General features: G+C 43.2%; 1 protein-coding gene across 6 annotated transcripts in view; it reads right to left on the minus strand.

Moving 5' to 3' along the window:
- The window catches only part of vps8 (VPS8 subunit of CORVET complex), a 681,049-nt gene that overhangs the window by 392,688 nt on the left and 265,441 nt on the right, over positions 1-22,920 (minus strand). For all 6 annotated transcript variants that reach the window (XM_069934259.1, XM_069934258.1, XM_069934264.1 and 3 more), the window contains one exon: positions 11,170-11,209. In XM_069934259.1, coding sequence (XP_069790360.1) covers positions 11,170-11,209 — 40 coding nt within the window. The remainder of the gene's footprint in view (positions 1-11,169; positions 11,210-22,920) is intronic.

Here is a 22,920-nt window from a genome sequence, read left to right on the forward strand (position 1 = left end):
CTCTGCATGCCAAACTGCATGAGTTTTTCAAGCTTTGCTGGGACCAAGGAAAACTGCCTCAGGACCTTCGTGATGCCAAAAACAAAGGCGAGAAATCAGACTGCTCAAACTACAGGGGAATCACGCTGTTCTCCATTGCAGGCAAAATCTTCGCTAGGATTCTCCTAAATAGAATAATACCTAGTGTCGCCGAGAATGTTCTCCCAGAATCACAGTGCGGCTTTCGCGCAAACAGAGGAACTACTGACATGGTCTTTGCCCTCAGACAGCTCCAAGAAAAGTGTAGAGAACAAAACAAAGGACTCTACATCACCTTTGTTGACCTCACCAAAGCCTTCGACACCGTGAGCAGGAAAGGGCTTTGGCAAATACTAGAGCGCCTCAGATGCCCCCCAAAGTTCCTCAACATGGTTATCCAACTGCACGAAAACCAACAAGGTTGGGTCAGATACAGCAATGAGCTCTCTGAACCCCTCTCCATTAACAATGGCGTGAAGCAAGGCTGTGTTCTCGCACCAACCCTCTTTTCAATCTTCTTCAGCATGATGCTGAACCAAGCCATGAAAGACCTCAACAATGAAGACGCTGTTTACATCTGGTACCGCACAGATGGCAGTCTCTTCAATCTGAGGTGCCTGCAAGCTCACACCAAGACACAAGAGCAATTTGTCTGTGAACTACTCTTTGCAGACGATGCCGCTTTAGTTGCCCATTCAAGGCTAGCTCTTCAGCGCTTGATATCCTGTTTTGCGGAAACTGCCAAAATGTTTGGTCTGGAAGTCAGCCTGAGGTCCTCCAGCAGTCAGCTCCCCACCATGACTACCAGCCCCCTCACATCTCCATCGGGCACACAAAACGGTCAACCAGTTTACCTATCTTGGCTGCACCATTTCATCAGATGCAAGGATTGACAACGAGATAGACAACAGACTCGCAAAGGCAAATAGCGCCTTTGGAAGACTACACAAAAGAGTCTGGAAAAACAACCAACTGAAAAACCTCACAAAGATAAGCGTATACAGAGCCGTTGTCATACCCACACTCCTGTTCAGCTCCGAATCATGGGTCCTCTACCGGCATCACCTTCGGCTCCTAGAACGCTTCCACCAGCGTTGTCTCCGCTCCATCCTCAACATTCATTGGAGCGACTTCATCCCTAACATCGAAGTACTCAAGATGGCAGAGGACGACAGCATCGAATCCATGCTGTTGAAGATCCAACTGCGCTGGGTAGGTCACGTCTCCAGAATGGAGGACCATCGCCTTCCCAGGATTGTGTTATATGGCGAGCTCTGTCAGAGGTGCACCAAATAAGAGGTACAAGGACTGCCTAAAGAAATTTCTTGGTGCCTGCCACATTGACCACCGCCAGTGGGCTGATCTCGCCTCAAACCGTGCATTTTGGCGCCTCACAGTTCGGCGGGCAGCAACCTCCTTTGAAGAAGACCGCAGAGCCCACCTCACTGACAAAAGACAAAGGAGGAAAATCCCAACACCCAACCCCAACCAACCAATTTTCCCCTGCAACCGCTGCAACCGTGTCTGCCTGTCCTGCATCGTACTTGTCAGTCACCAACGAGCCTGCAGCTGACGTGGACGTTTACCCCTCCATAAATCTTCGTCCACGAAGCCAAGCCAAAGAAGAAGAAGAAGGTATGTGTTATGACCATAAGTGTGTTTGCATGTTTTTGTACCGAGAACAGGTTCGTCAGGTTGTACTGTACAATCAAATGACAAATAAATAAACTTAAACTTGAATAAAATTTGAACATGCTGGGCTAATAGCCATTCAATTTTCAAAGACTGAGAAGGGCTCAATTGAAACTTATGATCTTCAGGAGTTTTGAACGGGAATGTGTAGAGTGTATTTCTTTTTATGAAAAGAAAAATCAAAATATTTTCTCTCAATGGGTCAAGAATCTCTGGAACTCTCTTCATCCAAGAAGATAGAAGAAGAATGATTGAAAATTTTAAGGCAGAAGTAAACAGATTCTTGAAAAGCAATGGTTTCCATGGGGAAAAAGGAGTAAACAGTTGCGGTAACAATCAGACAGTGACGATCGCATTAGGGAGGCAGAGGTTGAGTGACATACTCCTGCTGCTTCTTCCATGAGGCAAATTTCTTCATGTCCTGATGTTAGTTATTCACTGTTATGAACAGTTGTAGATCAGATTTGTTCTCATGAAAATGCAACACATTCAGTAAGGGCAAGAAAACAAATTCAAGCTAATGAACAGTGCTAAAATTATTCCAAATATCAAGGTATGTGATTGAAAACATCTACCCCACGAACTCTCTCCCTCCAAAACCTTCAGTGAAGGATAGAGTCATCGAGCATGGAATAAGCCCTTCAGCCCAACTTATTCATGCTAAAAAAGTTGGCATATTGACTCGTTTCATTTGTAACAGTGCCAGTGCCCGACATTCCAATCAGGTGCTGTCTGTAAGGAGTTTGTATATTCTTCCTGTTTCTGCGAAGATTTTCCCCGAGTACTCCAGTTTCCTCCCATCCTACTGAAAAAATTTCACCCCTTCCACTCCCTTTTATTATGAGTGATGAGTCAATCTTAGGGAAGTCAAAATCTCCCAGTAACAGTACCCTATTATTCTTACAGCTATCTCAGAGCTCCCTATAAATCTGTTCCTCCAATTCCCCTTGACTATTTGAAGGTCCATAAAATTGGTCCATCAGCCTCACTGGACAATCTCTCAAAAAAAACTCCTGGAAAAGGTACCTGCTTGGTTAAATCTTTTCATTGGCTAATTAGCTGTAGCCAATAATAGGAAGCAAAGCTCAAGAGGAGCAGCCAGTGTGTGAGTGGTCCAGTGTAGGAGTAGGAATTTGAGGTTTTGGCTTGAGAAGCTGAGCAGCCAAGTGCAGGAATTTGAGGCTTTGACTCGATAGACTGACATCTTGGTACAGGAGTTGAGGCAAGCTAAGGTCAGGCTTTTTTAACTCTTTCCTATTTAATAGACAGAGGGAAATGACAGCCAGGGAAGGAACATGAAGCTCTGGCAAAATGTGGATAGTCAAGGAAGCCAACAGTATCCTTGATGTCTTAATCTGCGAGAAGTGCATACAACTGCAGCTCCTTACAGACCGTGAGGGAACTGGAGCTGGAGTTGGATGAACTCCAGATCATTTGTGAGGCTGAAGAGGTGATAAACAGGAATTAAAGGGATACAATCACACTTGGGAGGAAGGAGTTGGAAAGGGAACAAGCAGGCAGTGCGGGGTACTCCTGTGGGCATTCCCCTTTGTAACAAGTATACCACTTTGGACACTAATGAGGGTGCATAACCTAACAGCAAAGCAGAGCCAGACCAATTGCACCATGGCTGGCTAGAGCCTCAGAAAGGAAGGGTGAAGTCAGGTAGAGAAGGGGACTTGATAGTCAGGTGAACAATTTGTTGATTCTATGGCCACAAAAAAGACTCCAGGATAGACTGTGGTCTCCCGGGAGCTCAGGACAGGATGTGTCTGAGTGGGTGCAGAATATTCTGACAGGGGAGAGTGAGGAGGCAGAATTGTGGTATATATTGGTACCAATAACATATGAAGAAGTAGGGTAGAAGTCCTGCAAAGTAAGTTTAAGAAGTTAGGAAAGAGACTGAAGAGCAGAACCTCCAAGGAGATAATCTCTGGATTACTTCTGGGAAGGTCAGACAGGAAAATAGTGCAGACTAATGAGTGGCTGAAGAGATGATGCAGGGGCCAGGCTTTCAAGTTCTTAAATCATTAGAAATTTTACTGGTTAGCCTGGAGATGTTGGAGTCAATCGTCAAGAATGAGGTTACAGAATACTTGGAGGCACATGTCAAGGTAGGTCAAAGGCAACATGGTTTCCTTGAGGGAAATCTTGCTTGACAAACCTACTGGAATTCTTTGAAGAAGAGACAAGTTGACAAGATAAAGGAAATGGAGTGGATGTTTTGTACAATAAAATCCCTTATCTGGCTCTCAATCAACTAGAAACTCAAATAACCAGCAAAAAAAAATATTTTTTTAAAAAATCGAGAAAATAATAAATAAAAATTAAAATGAATAAGAATAAATAAAGTTTTAAATAAAAGTTAAAAATTGTAAATGTAAATGTTCTCCAAAGCAACACACAACCTCTTGGCGAATGAAGAAGGAAGCAAGCATTCAGCCAGCAGACCATTTCGGTCTTGCACCACCCACTGCAGATGTTTGAATAAACTTTAAATAAAGTTGTGTTTGAATAAAATGGCGGCACCCAAGATGAAGTGCCGGCCAGTTTTGCTCGCCACAGGAGCAACTCTTCCAAAGTGTCTCCCTATCCTTGCCTAGTAAGAGACTTTATCTTTATTAGTATATTATTAACACTTTATCTGTAAACTTGGTGGGGGGGAGGGGTTAACTATGACAGCGGCACGGTTAATGTTGCAGCTAGTGCAATGTTGTTAAGTGCTTGTGAATGGGGTTCAAATTTAACGGAAGGTATGCTGAGAGCCTGATTGGGACACTGGCATGTACGTATATGGGGTTGCGCCAAGGGCCTGACCGGGACACAAGGATGACAAGCCGATCAATGCCGCTCAATGCTGGGGTGACGCTCCCAAAGTGTTTACCTATCTCATCCTAGTAAGAGTCTATATCCTAATTAGAATTAGGTATATTAGTAAGGCTTTATTTGTAAATGTGGGGTGGGGGGGCTAATTGTGATGGTGGCACAGTTAGTGTAGTGGTTAGCGCAACACTGTTACAGCGCTAGCGACCAGGTTTGTATTTAAATTTTTATGTTGCTGGAATTACTTGATTAAAGTGAACTTTACATAATGAAAGACTACAATACTGATCTTTTTTCAAATTAATTTACATTTTGCATTGTCTTTTGTCTTTGAAAAGATATATTCTTAATGCAGGTGTATTCATTAGGCATTGTAAGACTGAGCCTCAGTCAACTGGAAAATTAACATTTCTGGCACCCGCAATTCCTTAAGGTGCCAGATGATGAGGATTTTTACTGTATTTGGATTTTTAGAAGGCCTTTGACAAGGTGCTACACATGAGGCTACATAACAAGATAAAAGCCCAGGAAATATACTGGTGTGGGTAAAGCATTGGCTGTTTGGTAGAAAGCAGTCAGATTACTGGGATCATTTTCTGTCTGGTTGGCTGCCAGTTAATAGTGGTGGCTCAAAGGGGTCGGTATTGGGGCCGCTTCTTTTTCTGTTATATATTAATGATTTAGATTGTAGAATGAATGGCTTTGTGGCCAAGTTTGCAGGTGATATGAAGGTAGATAGAGGAGAAGGTAGTATTGAGGAAATGGTGAGGCTGCAGAAGGACTTGGACAAATTAGGAGAATTGGCAGAAAAATGGCAAATAAAATACAATGTTGGAAAATGCACTTTTGGGGATATAAAAAAAATCAAAAAAATCGGGCAGGCTATTTTCTAAATGGGCAGAAAAAATGAAAAAAACCACATGCAAAGGAACCTGGGAGTCCTCAAGTCGGTGGTGAAGAAAGCAAATAAAAAGGTAGGATTCATTTCAAGAGGAGCAGGGATGTGATGTTGAAGCTTTCACTGGTGCGACTTCACAGAGCATTGAGAGTAGGTTTGGGATCCTCATTGAAAAATAAAGGGCGTGCTGATGTTGGAGAGGGCTCAGAGGAGGTTCACAAGGATGATTCTGGGAATAGAAGAGCTATTATACAAGCTGCACTTGACAGCTCTTAGCCTGTAAGTGTTGAAAGTTAGGAGAATGAAGGGGGATCTCATTGAAACATTTTGAATCTTGAAAGGCATGGACAGAGTAGATGCAGAAAGGTTGTTTCCTATAGTGGGAGAGTCTAGGACAAGAGGGCACAACTTCAGGATTGAAGGGTGTCCAGTTAGAACAGAGGTGCAGAGGAGTTTCTTTAGCCAGAGTGTAGTAAATCTGAGGGATTTGTGGCCACAGGTGGTTGTGGAGGTCAAGTTATTGGGTGTATGTGAGGTAGAGATTAGTTGGTTCTTGATTATGCAGGGCATCAAAGGTTTTGTGTAGAAGGCTGGGAAGTGAGGCTGAATTGGAAAATGGATCAGCTCATGATTAAATGGTGGGGCAGACTTGATGGCTGAACAGCCTATTTTTTCTTCTATATCTTATGATCTTATATCAATAAATGTGGTTTTACAGAATTAAACATTTTATCAGGATTCATATAACAACATCCATTATTGTATTATGAAACTAAATAAAGGATAGCAACCCCACCCCCCCACCCCCACCCAAACACCCACCACCTCTCTCCTCCTTCAGTGGATTTCAGTTATCCTATCCTTTCAAGGATTTGAGTTAAGGTACATGAATTATCTGTTTATGGAATGTTGGAAGTAACATAAATCAAGGTCTATTTATCAGAAGATGCTTGCTTCTGAAAAAGGGCCGCAAGTAAATTTCACAGAAAATCCCATTATCTAGACAAAAGAACTAACAAATAACAATTGTTTCATTTGAAACCACATCAAATTCATTACTTATTCAAGGTGTTATCTGAAGGCTTACTAGTTACCTAAGTATAACCATAGGCTATACAAATCCAATTATGCTGGTCAAAACAAATCAACAACAATCACCAATTATGTGCACAGAAAGCTTGGAGACATTTGCAAATAGACTGGTTCTCAGCCAATAAATTGCATGCAACTACTATTTAACTTGGATTTAGTGAGAAGAAATTCTAAAATGTATGTGATGAAATGTTAATAATTTTCAGTTTTGCTCAACGATAGATCAGGAGAAGGTTCTGTTTGTGTTCAGAATCTGCAGGCTGACCTCACACTTCAGAACTCGTGCATTTCCCTTCTGTTCATGGTGAAGCTTTACACAATGTGCTCCAACATACTTCCATAAAAACTGATTCTTAAAGTTGTCATAGAATTCATGTAAACCGAGAATGCCTTCCACACACTGTGGGAGAACCATTGTTCCAGTGCTACAGCGGCATTACAACTCCCAGAAGACATCGAACCGGCCATGTAATGCCAGTGTGTGTTGATGTCAGCATGTGTCGAGCGGGTGATTTTGGCTTTTAAAATGTTGCGCGGGTTATGAAGAGTAAATTCATTTGATTCACTCTAGAAATCCCTTGTGTGGTTATTTTTTCATGTTCACTATGATTTCAGTGGCCACAACTGGTGACCCCGATGAGCCCAAAAACGTATTTTTGGACAAACATGGACTCTGCAGCCGTTGCTGTGAAGCTGCCAGCTTTCTGGACAGCTGAGCCTGAACTGTGGTTCCAAAAGGCTGAAGCACAATTTCACCTTCGCGAAGTCGAGTTGGACACCACTCATTATTACCATCTTGTCAGTTCCCTGGACCAGGCCGTCGCTAAGAGGCTCAACAACTTCCTTAGGGATCCACTACATGTCAGCAAGTATGATGCTTTAAAAGCACTTTTATTACATGTATATGGTATGTCCCATAGGGAATGGGCAGCCAAATTACTACATCTCGATGGGTTTGGAGACTGCGCCCCTTCAGAACTAATGAATGAAATGCTGCTCCTGGCATCTGGTGAAAGGCCCAGTATGTTATTAGAGCAGCTCTTTTTAGCGTGAATGCCAGATGATATTAGGCTTTTGTTACCCAAATGTTCTTTTGAAAACCCAAGGGCAGTAGCGGTGGAAGCAGACATTCTATGGTTGGATTAAAAGGACAGAAAGGAAAGACAAATCTGTGCAACCAACCCCTCCGATATTGACTTTGTGTCACACTCTAGTGCTCTTAGCACATCACTCCCTACATCACGCCCAAAGACAAGCAAGCAGCCTGTGGACACCTCGCCTTGGTGTTATTACTACAGGCGTCTGGGAGTAAATGCCCGCAAGTGCCTTCCACCCTGCCCATATATATGCAGTAAACACCCAGGCCAACTGCCAGTAAGGGCTGCAGCGGCTGGCGAGAAACCTGCAAGCCTATTGTATGTATGGGACCAGTTGTCCCAGTGAAAATTTCTGGTGGATATGGGTTCAGAAGTTAGTGCATTTCCACCCACTGGTTTTGACACACACCATCCTACCCCAGACCTGCAACTACAAGCAGTTAACAGTTCTAACATTCTGACCTTCGGCACCAAGAAGATGAATGTCAAGTTCGAAAATCTTCTCTACATTTGGCCATTCATTATAGCAGCAGTGCTCTGACCTCTGGGTGGTGAAAATTTTCTTTGGGCTCATTCATTTCTCATTGACTTAAAAGGGCATTGGCTAATAGATGGAACTACTTTTCAGACCATTCCTCTGGTAGACACTTATACTCCTGCTTTGTGCCTCCAAACATTAAGTGAGCCACTAGATGAATTCTCCAAGCTGTTGGAAGATTTCCCTGAGATTACTACTCTACAATTTTCTGCCTCCTCTGCAAAGCACAGGGTTACTCACCGCATTTGTACCAAGGGCCTCAAGTGTGCCACTTGCCTCCAGAGAAGCTGCATTTAGCTAAGGAAGAACTAGGCATGGAGGAATTAGGCATAATTCATAGGTCCGACAGTCCCTGGGCATCTCCTTTACCTATGGTCCCGAAACACAATGCAGATTGACAACCTTGGGGAGATTACAGGCAGCTTAACGACACCACCATTCCTGATCATTATCCAATACCTCCTATTCAGGATTTCTCAGCTAATTTGCATGGAGCAAAGATCTTCTCCAAAATAGACTTGGTGCATGGCTATCACCAAGTACTGGTAGAGCCAGAAGACATTCCAAAAACAGCAATAATTACCCTGTTTGTGTTGTTTGAAATTTTATGAATGCCATTTGGATTAAAGAGTGCCTCTCAATGATTTCAACGGATGATGGATGCTTTGGGGTGTGGTATGACCAACGTCTAATTTACATCGACAAAATTTTAGTGGCCAGTGGGACTAAGGAAGTACACTTGGAACATCTTTGTACACTTTTTATTCATCTTCAACTGTTTGGACTGACCATCAATCCAGATAAATGCATTTTTGGACAAAAAATGATTGATTTCTTTTCGGCATAGGATTGCTCAGTAAGGCGCGACTCCACTGCCATCCAAACCTGAGGCCAGTACCAAGTAGTCAAGACCTGCCACACCATCGCCCAGTGTCGAGAAAAATTAATAACGAGCAACGAAAGCTTATCTTGGTCGTGCAGCCCAACATCTCATAAATGAAAAAAAGAAATACAGCTGCAGAGAGTCAGTTCAATCTTAAATGCAAAATAAATGAAGAAAGAAGGGATGGGCCTGTGGTATTGTGGCCAACAAATTCTGAATGGAGAAACTGGGGAACATACCAAACCTTTGCAAATTCCTGAGGAAGTAGAGGAACTGCCATGCTTTGTTTACAATGGCATTAATATGATGAAGGACAAGTCCTTCAAGATAGTAGCACCCCAGGAATCTAAAGTTGCTGATCCTCTCCACCTCGATTCACCAACAATTACTGGATTGTATACCTCTGGTTTTCCCTTCCTACAGTCTACAATCAGATCCTTGGTCTTGGTGCCACTGAGTGAGAGGTTGTTGTTGGTGCACCATTCAGCCAAGTTATCAGTCTAACTCCTGTATCCTGACTCATGGCCACCTTTTATATTGCCCAATAAAGAAGAATCATTTAGCAAACCTGTATATTGTGTTGTTGCACCTACTTCGCCACGTGGTCATCAGTATAAAGCGAGTAGAACAAGGGGCTACGTTTGTGTCCCTGATGGAGATTGTGACAGAGATTTTCATGCCAATCTGAACTGACTGGGGACTAAAGGTGAGCAAATCCAGGATCCAATTGCACAATGGGGTAATGAGACCCAGGGGTTATTGATTAGTTTTGAGGGGATGATGGTGTTGAATGCCAAACTGTAGTCAATAAAGAGCATCCTGATGAATGCATCTTTGCTGTTCAGGTGTTTCAGGGTTTTGTGAAGATCCAGTGTAATGGCATTCGCCGGTAGGCAAATTGCATGTCACCATTCAGAAGAAGCTGATATGCTTCAACACCAGCCTCTCAAAAGACTTCATCATTGTGGATGTGAATGTCATTGGTGATAGTCATTTAGGCTCCTTTTAGGCACTGGCATAAATAAAGCCTGTATGAAACAGGTGGGTACCATGCCTTGTGGGAATGAGGCTGAAAATATCCCTAAGTACATAACCAGTGTTTGGCATAGGTTTCCTGTACATGGCCAGGTACTCCATCCAGACCAAATGATTTCCTTGGATTCTCTCTCCTGAAGGAGGCATGCTCATCATCTTCGGATATTGACAGTAGTGATTCATCAGGGGAAATGGGGATACACAGTGGTTCTTCCTTGTTCTGCTGGTCAAATCGTATGTAGAAGTATTGAGCTCATCTGGAAGTGAAGCTTTGTTGTTCCCTACTGTACTAGATTTAGATTTACAGCAGGTTATATCATTTAAACCCTGCCTCAGCTGACAGGTATCCCTGGAATCCCAGGATTCCATTCAAGTCCAGAAACTCCACTTCGCCTGTGAGATGACTCGCGGTAGGTCATACCTTCGCCTTTTGTAGTGTTCTTTATCTCTGGAGATTTGCCTCTGATCTGGCTCTCAGCAGGTCCTGATTTCCTTGATCATTGGGCTTCCGGTTTGGGAAAACCCAAAACGATTTTTGTGGAGTCACACTCTTCCACATCAGTTACAATAAAGCCCTGGTGTAGACATTCGGGTCCTCTGCTGAGTTCTTGAACACAGTTTAATCCATTGACTAGAAGCAATCCTGTAACCGTTCCTCAGCCTCCATCTCTTTCTTGGTTGTCTTGACCTTTGTAGCCTCAAATTTTAGCTCTCTGTACGTGCAGGTAGCAGGAGCACCACCAAGTGAGCCGATTGCAAAAATACTGTCTTGGTGATAGAACACTAGGCATTCCTTTCACAGTAAATTTTTAACTCCAAGCTTTACCTACACTAAAACCATCCCATGCATTTTTTGAACCCCATCACCATCCATAATTGCTTTACATCATCAACCTTTCATAAAGTCTTTTAAACTGTTCCCTCCCTCATCAGTTTTCTCATTTTGTTTCTTCCCTCCCCTCATTCCTTTTGCTTTTTAATTTCAATTAGTAAACATTCAAAGCAGATATGCAGATTCAGCTATTTTACTTTTGCCAATTATAAAAAATAATACTGAACATAATGTTTAAAGAGTAGATTAATTGTGACTTACTTGCTCCATCTGTGAACAGACACAACTTGTACTTCAAAGTCTAAAAAACAGAAAATGTTTGATCAGTCATCAACTTATTTCATGATCTAACAGGGCACTATATATCTTGCATGGAAATTCAACTGCAGTTTGACTGAACACATCCAGAAAAGTAATTTTTGTTTGGCCCAAAGTGGCTCCTCAAGGTAAAATTCTTCTGATCAACCAACCAAATCCTACCTGCAGTTTATTTTCCAAGTAGGCTTGCTTCTTTTGAAAAGTAGAGAGAATAAGAAATTGGTCAATGTTTACCCCATCTGGCAAAGGAAGTTGTTGCAATGGAATGGAATGTATCCTTTACTGGTTCTCAGCTCAAGGGCTGCAGGCTCTTGCAATGGATGGTGTTCCACTCAAAGCATCTCCACAAATCAGACAAGAGCTCTTTACAGAACCATGGTTAGTATAGCGGTTTGCACAACACTATTTCAGCGCCAGCGAGTGGGTTAGAATCTGGCACTGTTTGTAACAAGTTTGTACATTTTCTTCATGCCTGCATGGGTTCCCTCTGGATACTCCAGTTTCCACCCACCCTTCAAAATGTATGGGGATTGTACGTAAATTTGGGTGACACCAGCTCGTGGGCTAAAAGAGCCTGGAAACTGAAAACATTCAGATAACTCCTTGAGCAGAAGGCTATATAGAGTATGACACTGTGATTTTTTTTAGTTACTATATTAATCTTGTGGTTTTCTTTAAGAGGAATTATCAACTTTTGATTTGAGTTATGTATCCAAAGAAATTCAAAAGCATCATTACCAGTCAGTGTTGAAACATAATGTCATTATAAATCATTCATCCTGATGTATTTCTTAACTGTCTGACCATAAACAGTTAAAATATACTTCAAGATCCTACTACTTAAAGAGGGCAAAATCAGAATTAAACAGAGATAAATTAGGAGAGCTTTTAAGAAAAGAGATTTCCAAAGTCTCAAAAGGAGAGGAAGAACTTGCTCTCAAGGTAGTAGACAGGTGTAAGACAGCGTGAAGGTAGAGAGGCTGGCTAGTAGCAGCTTCAGTTATGTGAAAAATGGACGCAGTTAGAGGAGGATACAAGGATAGCAACGTTAGAGAATGAGAGTCATTGTTTAACAAAGGTAAAGGTTCCATTATTGTCACGAAAAACTACATTTAGAAAGTAACATAAAATTCTTCAACTTTTGTTGACTGTAAGGCAGACAGAGAGTTGCCACTTTGTTTGGTGCCCCTCACACTGCAGGAGTAAGAAAATCTACAAAAAGATTTGGTTGCAAGGAATGCACAACAGAGGTTCCAGGGTGGATCCACTTCCAAGGTGGATCACAAAAGGACTGAAGTATCAGGACCGGTTCTCTCAGGAAACCTTTCCTTCCCTGCATCCACCCACTTGTCGCAAACCAAGGAAATGGTAAAAAGCTGCCGGATTTGTATCGTTTACTTTGTGCTTGGCCTAACTGAAAGCATCTGCAAATGGAGGAACAACACCTGGCATTCCATCTGGGCACCCCCCCCAATAAGGTGGCATTAACATCGACCTCCAGTTTCTGTCCACCTCCTCCCCATTCCTTCCCAGCTTTCTCTTTCTCTATTCCCCATCTCCTTTCTCCAGCTCTGCATTCACTGAACTACCCCTTTCCCTCGATCAACTGTCAACTATTCTCTCCTCCGATCTACATCCACCCATGTTCTCCTGGCTGTTGGCCTGTACTTCTCTCCCTGCCCCTCCTTCCCTCCTCTCTGCACCTTTTTATTTAGGTGCATATCTGCTTTTTGCTCATACCTTGAGGAAGGCCTCAAGCCTGAAATATTGGCTATATACCTTTGCCTCCTTATGGAGCCTGTGAGACCTGCTGAGTTCCTCCATCATCAGTAGACTTCCTTGTTCACAAAGATAACAAGTGGTCTGGCTCACTTGTCTCAGTCATTCAATTTAAAGAAAGAACATGGTCATGTGGCTTTTATAAATCGACAAGATCAGGAATGAATAGGCAGCCAATGAGAAGCTGTCAGGTCTTTAGCGATCTTGGAATTGATTACAGTGTTACTGGAACATTCTGCCTTCTGCAAACTTAGTGGGAGCAATCAGAAAGCACTGAGTGATGATGCTGCCAACATTTATACCAAAGAGTAAAACAGGTGGCAGCATTAGTCACTGCAATCTACAAATTGGAATTAGATCATTTACCAAAAACTGGGACTGAATCAGATACATTTGTTGGTATTCTTTTTTTTTTCTTCTTTGGCTTGGCTTGGCGGACGAAGATTTATGGAGGGGGTAAAAAGTCCACGTCAGCTGCAGGCTTGTTTGTGGCTGACAAGTCCGATGCGGGACCGGCAGACACGGTTGCAGCGGCTGCAGGTGAAAATTGGTTGGTTGGGGTTGGGTGTTGGGTTTTTCCTCCTTTGCCTTTTGTCAGTGAGGTGGGCTCTGCGGTCTTCTTCAAAGGAGGTTGCTGCCCACCAAACTGTGAGGCGCCAAGATGCACGGTTTGAGGCGATATCAGCCCACTGGCGGTGGTCAATGTGGCAGGCACAAAGAGATTTCTTTAGGCAGTCCTTGTACCTTTTCTTTGGTGCACCTCTGTCACGGTGGCCAGTGGAGAGCTCGCCATATAACACGATCTTGGGAAGACGATGGTCCTCCATTCTGGAGACGTGACCCACCCAGCACAGCTGGATCTTCAGCAGCGTGGACTCGATGCTGTCGACCTCTGCCATCTCGAGTACTTCGACGTTAGGGAAGAAAGTGCTCCAATGGATGTTGAGGATGGAGCGGAGACAACGCTGGTGGAAGCGTTCTAGGAGCCGTAGGTGATGCCGGTAGAGGACCCATGATTCGGAGCCGAACAGGAGTGTGGGTATGACAACGGCTCTGTATACGCTTATCTTTGTGAGGTTTTTCAGTTGGTTGTTTTTCCAGACTCTTTTGTGTAGTCTTCCAAAGGCGCTATTTGCCTTGGCGAGTCTGTTGTCTATCTCATTGTCGATCCTTGCATCTGATGAAATGGTGCAGCCGAGATAGGTAAACTGGATGACCATTTTGAGTTTTGTGTGCCCAATGGAGATGTGGGGGGGGTGGTAGTCATGGTGGGGAGCTGGCTGATGGAGGACCTCAGTTTTCTTCAGGCTGACTTCCAGGCCAAACATTTTGGCAGTTTCCGCAAAGCAGGACATCAAGCGCTGAAGAGCTGGCTCTGAATGGGCAACTAAAGCGGCATCGTCTGCAAAGAGTAGTTCATGGACAAGTTTCTCTTGTGTCTTGGTGTGAGCTTGCAGGCGCCTCAGATTGAAGAGACTGCCATCCGTGCGGTACCGGATGTAAACAGCGTCTTACTACTTCTTCCGTGCCCCCCCCTCCAACCCCTGTCATCAGTTTTCTGAATAAACAATGAACCACAGACACTACCTCACTTTCTCTTCTTTTGTACATCCACTTAAACCAGGGGTCCCCAATCATTTTAGACTGTTGACCTCTTCAGGGACTACATGATACCTGATCAACCCCCAGGCATTGAATCCCGGCACTGGACAGGCATGGGAGATGTGGGGGGGTTGGAGGAGAATGGCAGTGCTGGACAGGGATGTCTGTGCTGGATATGGGGTTGGAGGGGGTGGTGGTGGAAAAGTAATCCCCTAAATTAATCCCATTGTTGAAACAGAAAGAAAGAAATGACTGACCGGTTTGCTAAGTGTGGGGCAGAGAAACTGAAAATACTCAGTAATCCGGCAAAGCCAGCATGGTCTTGTGAACGGAAAACCAGAATTAACTAGTGGTCGTAACTTAATTAACGCAATATGTGGTCAAATATGGTTTTCCTTTTAAAAACCTAGCTGGGTTTTTTCATGTGTTTTGCTTCAGTGCTTTCAATAATACATTCTAACTTCATAGATATCGGGAAACGGGCAGATGATCAGTATCAACGGATATACCACACTGGCACACATACCAAATGACAGATGCACTGTTTAAGTTAGCGGTCTCTAAAGTGGTCAATATCAACCCCAAGAGGTCAATGGGATCCACCCCCATTCAGTGCTGCCACCACCCCCATCCAACACCGTCACCATCCACCCCACTGTCCAGCACTGCCATCCTTCTCCACCCACCCTGTCCAGCACAGCCAGCATCCCTGTCCAGTGCCACACCACCCCCTCCAACCCCATATCCAGCACAGACATCCCTGTCCAGCACTGCCATTCTCCTCCAACCCCCCCACATCTCCCATGCCTGTCCAGTGCCGGGATTCAATGCCTGGGGGTTGATCAGGTATCATGTAGTCCCTGAAGGGGTCAACAGTCTAAAATGATTGGGGACCCCTGGTTTAAGTGGATGTACAAAAGAAGAGAAAGTGAGGTAGTGTCTGTGGTTCATTGTTTATTCAGAAAACTGATGACAGGGGTTGGAGGGGGGGTGCACGGAAGAAGTGGTAAAGATCAAGTGAGGCTGTATCTGTACTTTCATGCACAGTTCTGGGCCTCTGTTCAATGCATTTGTATCAGTTCAGACATTCACTCACCCAGTAACCAGAACAGCTAAGAGTAATGGAGCATGGAAACAGGTCATTTGGCCCATTGTGTCCACGCTGACCAGTAGGCACTTAATTATATTAATCCCATCTTCCAGCATTCAGTCCGCAGCTTTTTGTGCCTGGTCAATTCAAGTACTCATCTCGACAATTCATAAAGTCTGTCAGCAACTATACTTCCATAATTCTCTAGGGCAATATATTTCACCCTGTGGGTGGGAAAGGTCTCCCTCAGATCCACTCTAAATCGCTTCCCCATCTATGTTCACCAGTTTTTACTGCTCTGGTATGGTGGTAGTTCCTTGGCATCTATCTCACTTATATATACACCTCAATCATCAGTCATTTTCTGAGGAAAGACTAGATTTTCCAGGCCCAAAATGTTGGTTACATTTTATGTCCTTGTGTCCTACTTTCTTTTCATTCTTGTATATCCATTGTGATGGCTTCCACTCCATCAAGCATTAGTATTCCTCAAAGATCAATCCACAGCTCCCTGTGCTCCCACATACCTCCATTCATAAACTCAAGCTCATCTGAAATTCTGCAGCACATATTCCAGCTCATCCTACCCCACTCCCAATGTACACTGCTTCATCGTTATTCCACAATCTTGCCAAGATATCTGCTCTTCTCTGTAGGTAGTTATCACCCTTTAAGTTACCAATGATCCAAGTCTCTGGAACTCCCTCCCTTATTCAATTCAGCTCTCACCTCAATCTCCCCATTAAAGCTGGCTCCTTTCACCAATCGACCAGATTTCTCCATGTTACTTGGTCAAATTTTTTGAACAGTCCATGGAATACCTCAATGCATTAAATATGAAAATTCAAACTGCCATTTTTGAGTAGTTGAGAATAGAAACAAAATTGATCTGATACCTCTGTGACCAATTTACCAAACTAACTTACTTGGAGAAACCCATCAGGTCAGGCAGTATCCATAGGATTAAAGCGTAACCAATGTTTTAGCCTAGGTCCTTTGTCAGGTACAAGGAAAAACAGGTAGATGTCTGAATAAAAAGGTGGGATGTGGGGTAAGAGAGGAAAAGAGGGAGGAAGGGACAGGAGGAGCACTGGCTAACAAGAAGTCACAGGTTGATACAGTGGGAGGGTAGAAAAGAAACTGAGGTGGTTGGAGGAGAGGGATGTTCTCTGATAGGAGAGGGAAGGGGGTGGAGAGCTGAAAAAAACAAGACAGAGGGATAGGGAAAGAGTTCTGCCAGGTAGAGGAGGATGGACATGGTGATTCTCAAGCTCATTTGTGTATTGCAGTTGATCCCAGCATCTGCAGACTTTCTTGTTTAACTACAATCAAATTCATAGCTTTAGTTTGTATTTTACAGTTGAAGACAAGGGGTTCAAAAAAAAGAGACAGCACATAGTAGCTGATTGGGCATTCGAGTTCGCCACTTGAAGACAAAGTTAGGTGTTAGATTGAAGGACAGGAACTCCAAGGTTGTGATCTCAGAATTGCTACCCCTGCCACATGCCAGTGAGGTTAGAAATAGGAGCGTAATGCAGCTTAACACATGGCTAAAGACTAGCAACTCAATGTTCCGGACTTCCATTGCTTCAGATGCAATTGAATGGGAGGTTGGGGGTGGGGGGGGGGGCAGTGGGGAATGAAAGGGGAAGGAGTGGTATTCCTTGTTAGGGAAAATATCACAGCTGTGGTCAGGCAGGACAGACCAGAGGGCTAAGCTACGGAGACTATATGGGTGAAGCTGAGGTACAGGAAAGGTAAGACCACTATCATGGCTTGTATTATACACCACCCAATAGAATTGGTGGAGCAAATCAATAGAGAAATAGCATACAGCAGCAGGAAATATAAGGTTGTGATAATGGGACTTTTTAAACTTTCCGCATATTCACTGGGAGTCCCACAGTGTAAAAGGACTGGATGGCTTGGAATTTGTGAAATGTGTTCAGGGAAATTTTCTAAGTCAATATATGGAGGTACCAACTAGAGAGCGGCCAGTACTTGATCTCCTATTAGGGAACTAGACAGCAAAGCTGACAAAATTATGTGGAGAGGAACATCTTTGGTCGAAATTCTCGTTTATACAAAACTGAGTGGGGACGCTGGTCTGCCGGCAACAGCAGAGTCATTGGACAGCCAGTGACAGTGCAGACCTTGGGATCCCGGCGGCAGCACAGAGCTAGAACCTTGGGCTCCCAGGCAGGAGCTGGAACCTTGGGCTCCTGTCAGAAGTAGGCCCTCGGTGGGGAGGTGTCAGTGATTGATGGCAACCAGAATTTTTTTGGTGAGTATTAATCATTATTTTAATGCTTTAAAAACCTTCCCTTGTTGCTTGCTGTTGTTTAAACACCGTTACAAGTGATTTGCTGCTGCTACTGGGCTGTTTTTAAAAAATGACCAGTTCTCTGAAAAAAGTTGTTTATCCGACATAGGTCAAGCCCTGACCATTTCGGATAATCAGTGTTGTACTGTAGTTTCAAGTTAATTATGGTGAAGGATAGGTCTGAGCCTTGGGTTGAGATTCTGAAGTGGAGAAAGAACAATTTTGAGGAAATGAGAAACAATATAGAATGCTTGGATTGGGATGTTGTATCCGGGCAAGGATGTGCAAAGTAATTGGACGACCTTCAAAGATAAAATTTTGAGAGTATAGGATTTGTACATTCCTGCAGGATTAAAGGCAAAGCTATCAGGTTTTTGAGATAATATTGCAGATCTAGTTTGGGGACAAAAAGAGAGGTGCTTAGCAGGTACAGGCAACATGGAGCAAATGAGGTACTTGAGGAGTATTAAAAATTGCAAGAAAAACCTAAAGAAATAAATGAAGAAGGCTAAAAGAAGACACGAGGGTTGATTTAGCAAATAATGTGAAGGAAAATCCTAAGGGCTTCTTGAGGTAAAGGATAGAGCAAAAGGATAGAGAGAGACAAAATTGGTCATCTCGAAGATCAGAGTGGTCAGCTTTGTATGGAGCTAAAAGAGATGAGGGAGATCTTAATTTTATTTTTCCATCAGTATTCACTCAGGAACTGGCACAGAGCCTAAGGAAAACAAACTGCAAAGATCATGGAACCTATACAGATTGGAGGTGCTTGCTGTCCTAAAGCAAATAAGGGTGGATAAATTCCCAGGACCTGACAGGATATTCCCTCAGTCCTTGAGGAAGGCTAATGTGGAAACTGCAGGGGCTCTGGTGGAAATATTTAAAATGTCCTTAGCCATGGGTGTGGTGCCAGAGGATTAGAGAGTAGCTCACATTGTTCTGGTGCTTAAAAAAGGGTCCAAGTAATCCTGGAACTTGTGAGCTTGATGTCAGCAGCAGGTAAATTATTGGAAGGTGTTCTAAGAGATCGGATTATTTATTTACAAATATTTGAAAAACCATGGACAGCTACGAAAAATTCAACATGGCTTTGTGCGTGGTAGGTCGTGTTTAACCGATCTAGTATGGTTTTCCGAGGTAATTACAGGAAAAGTTGGCAAAGAAAAGGCTATGGATATTGTTGACATGGACTTTAGTAAGGCCTTGGACGAGGTCCCGTATGGGAGGTTAGTCAGGAAGGTTCAGATGCTCGGTATTCATGGTGAAGTAGTAAACTGGATTTGACAATGGCTGGATGGGAGAAGCCAGAGAGTAGTGATGGATGATTTCTTCTCAGACTGGAGCCCTGTGACTAGTGGTGTGCCTCTGAGATCAGTGCTGGGACCATTGTTGTTTGTCATCTATATCAACGTTATGGATGATAATGTGATAAATTGGATCAGCAGATGACACTAAGATTGGAGGCATTCTTGACAGTGAAGGCTTTCAAAGCTTGCAGAGTAATCTGGACCAACTGGAAAGATGGGATGAAAAATGGCAGATGGAGTTTAATGCAGACAAGTGCGAGGTGTTGCATTTTGGAAAGAAAAACAAAGAAAGGACATATACGGTAAATAGTAGAGCACTGAGGAATGTGTTAGTACAGAGGGATCTGGGAATACAGATACATAATTCCCTGAAAGTGGCATCACAGGTGGGTAAGATTTGTACAGAGTTTTTTGGTATATTGGCCTTCATAAATCAAAATATTGAGTATAGGATTTTGGATGTCATGTTAAAGTTGTGTAAGACATTAATGAGGCCAAATTTGGAGTATTGTGTACAGTTTATGTCACCTAACTACAGGAAAGCTATCAATAAGATTGAAAGAGTGCAGATAAGATTTACTACAATGTCAACATGGACTTCAGGAACTGGGCGACAGGGAAAGGTTAAACAAGTTACAACTTTATTCCCTGGAGCGTAGAAAAATGAGGGAGGATTTGATAGAGGTATTTAAAATTATGAGGGGGTAGGCAGAATAAGTATAAGGCGGCTTTTTCTACTGAGGGTAAGTGAGAAGCAAACCAGACGACATGGGTGAAGGGTGAAAAAAGTTTAGTTTTTATTATTTTAGTTTTATTTAGACATACTGTACAGTAACAGGCTATTTCGACCCATGAGTCTGTGCACCCTACACCTTCAGTACATTTTTGAACAGTGGAAGGAAACCAGATCCCCCAGAGAAAACCCACACAGACATGGGGAGAATGTACAAACTGCTTAAAGATAGCATGAAATTCAAACCCCAGCCTGGTCCCAATCAGTGATGCTGTAAAAGGTTGCCCTAACCGCTACACCAACTGTGCCGCTCCAATTTTAGGGGAACTCCTTCACACAGGGAGCAGTGGGAGTGTGGAATGAGCTGCCAGCTGATGTGATGACTGTGGGCTCAATTTTAACATTTAAGAATAATTTGGACAGTCACGGATAGGAGTGGTATGGAGGGCTATGGACTGGGTGCAGTTCAGTGGGACAAGGCCAAAAAAAACGGTTTGACACAAACTGGAAGGCTGAAGGGGCCTGTTTCTGTGCTGTAGTGTTCTATAGCTCTATGGCTCTATTTTAATGATTATTACATAGTAAATTTCCTCAAGACTCATTAATGAGATGACAAGATTGTACAAAGAAATCTAACATTTAAAGAGAGAAGAGATGGAGAACACCAGTAGGTTGGAGCTGAGACCATGTCCTGAATTATGTTGGTACACTAATGAAGAAATGGAAGAGAGAAATGGAGAAGAGAAACAAAAACCCACAGTCACAGAAAACACAAATCATTTGAGAAACTCTACAAAGTACAGTGAGAAATCAATGAGCATGATCTTCTGTCGCTAGAAAAGAACAATTCTTAACTTTTTCCTTCAGGAAGGGATTGCGTCCTTAACTTTTATCAAACAATTTTGATTAACATAGCTGCAGGCTGCAAGCTGAAGCTGCATACTGAGACATGGCTGTGACGTGTCGTGTCTGAAATCATCTGTATGTAGAACACAGGTGGGAAATAGACTCAGGCAGGCAGGATTGAGTGCATGGAACAGTTAACATCCATAAAAGAATGGAGAGAACACAGACTGACTATAATGATTAGAAGTTTTAAATCAAGGAACTAACACACGTTGGGGGGGGGGGGGTGGGGTGCATGGAGAAGGGTAGAGTCTTGCACCATTTGCTGAATGTTAGAAAAAGAGCAAAAAGTAGCTGACAAAAAACTTCAATCATTCCGTCATCATTAATTTGTAACTATAATGATCAACTTTATTTGCAATGTGATTTGCACAAAAAATAGAAGAATGAGGGACAATGTTGTTTAGTTGCTTGAGGAGATAGTAGAAGAGCTTTACACTTTTTAATACAACTTACCATGTCTAAAATCTAATAGAAAGATTGAAATACTATCAGAGCAAAATGTGGTTCATTGACTAAAATCAGGGTTTATGATGGCTATATCAGTGGGCATCTGCTTTGAGCTTGAACAAGCTGCGGCACCAGGACAATATTCAAGATGCTGCATTTTTAATTTGCACAATTTATAAGTCTGAATCCATTCCACATGTTCTCCAAAACAGTCAAGCTGAAAGTTCAGCACAACACAATTGTCAACGACAAAGATGAATGAATTCCCCGTGATATTTGCTCACCCTTAATTCAGAGACGAATGCTCACACAAAGTTGCAAGCAGCTTTGATTTGTGGCTCAGCTGTCAGTAACACCGATTATTTAGTGCTTCAGCCTCAAGTAATGGCAGGATAAAAGGGCGGTGGGAGAATGTTCATGGACTGGGGCAATGTAAATTAGCAGCTGCAGGACCAGATGACAATCACAGCAATTATGGAAGAGAAAAGTAAGAAATCCAGACTGGTTCACCACCCTCTGGGAAAAGCAATTCCTCTTCATCTTTGTCCTACATCTAATACCCTGGAAGTTGAGGGTATGTCCCCTATCTAGTCTCCCCCACCAATGGGAACAGTTTACTTCATCTTATATATGCATTTCATAATTTAATGTTTCTATAAGATCCCCTCTTATTCTTCTAAATTCAAGCAACTACAGTCCCAAATGACTCAATGTCTCCTCATAGGCCAACCCCCTCATCTCTGGAATTAACTTGGTGAACCTTTAGGACCACCTCCAAAGCCAGTACGCCCTCTGTCAAGTCAAGAGACTAGAAGTGAACGCATCACTCCAGATGTGGCCTCACCAGTACGTTGTATAGTTGGAGCATAACCTCCCTGCTCTTAAATTCAATCCCTCTAGCAATGAAGGCCAACATTGCATTTGCATTCTTGATAGCTTGCTGCACCTTCAAACCAAACTTTTGCAATTTATGCACAAGCACTCCCAAGTCCTCTGCACGTCAGCGTGCTGCAATCACTGGACATTTAAATAATAATCTGATCGTCGTGGGCAATGGACGAGTGGTATTTCAGTTATACCAGAATTAGAAGCAAAATAGATCTCGAGAATAGGGAGAGGATGAGAAAGACCAAAGTATATTGGCAGATGAATGCAACTTCAGATGGAAGGTGAAGTCCAACTTGTATCATGGACAAGGGGAATTCCTGACAGACAGCGGTGGATTTGAATTCACGTCGCTGGTGCTGTAATATCATTCTTTGGCTTGGCTTCGCGGACGAAGATTTATGGAGGGGGTAAAAAGTCCACGTCAGCTGCAGGCTCGTTTGTGGCTGACAAGTCCGATGCGGGACAGGCAGACACGATTGCAGCGGTTGCAGGGGAAAATTGATTGGTTGGGGTTGGGTGTTGGGTTTTTCCTCCTTTGCCTTTTGTCAGTGAGGTGGGCTCTGCGGTCTTCTTCAAAGGAGGTTGCTGCCCGCCAAACTGTGAGGCGCCAAGATGC

The sequence above is a fragment of the Narcine bancroftii genome, chromosome 4 (genome assembly GCF_036971445.1).
Source record: "Narcine bancroftii isolate sNarBan1 chromosome 4, sNarBan1.hap1, whole genome shotgun sequence".
NCBI classification, from domain to species: domain Eukaryota; kingdom Metazoa; phylum Chordata; class Chondrichthyes; order Torpediniformes; family Narcinidae; genus Narcine; species Narcine bancroftii.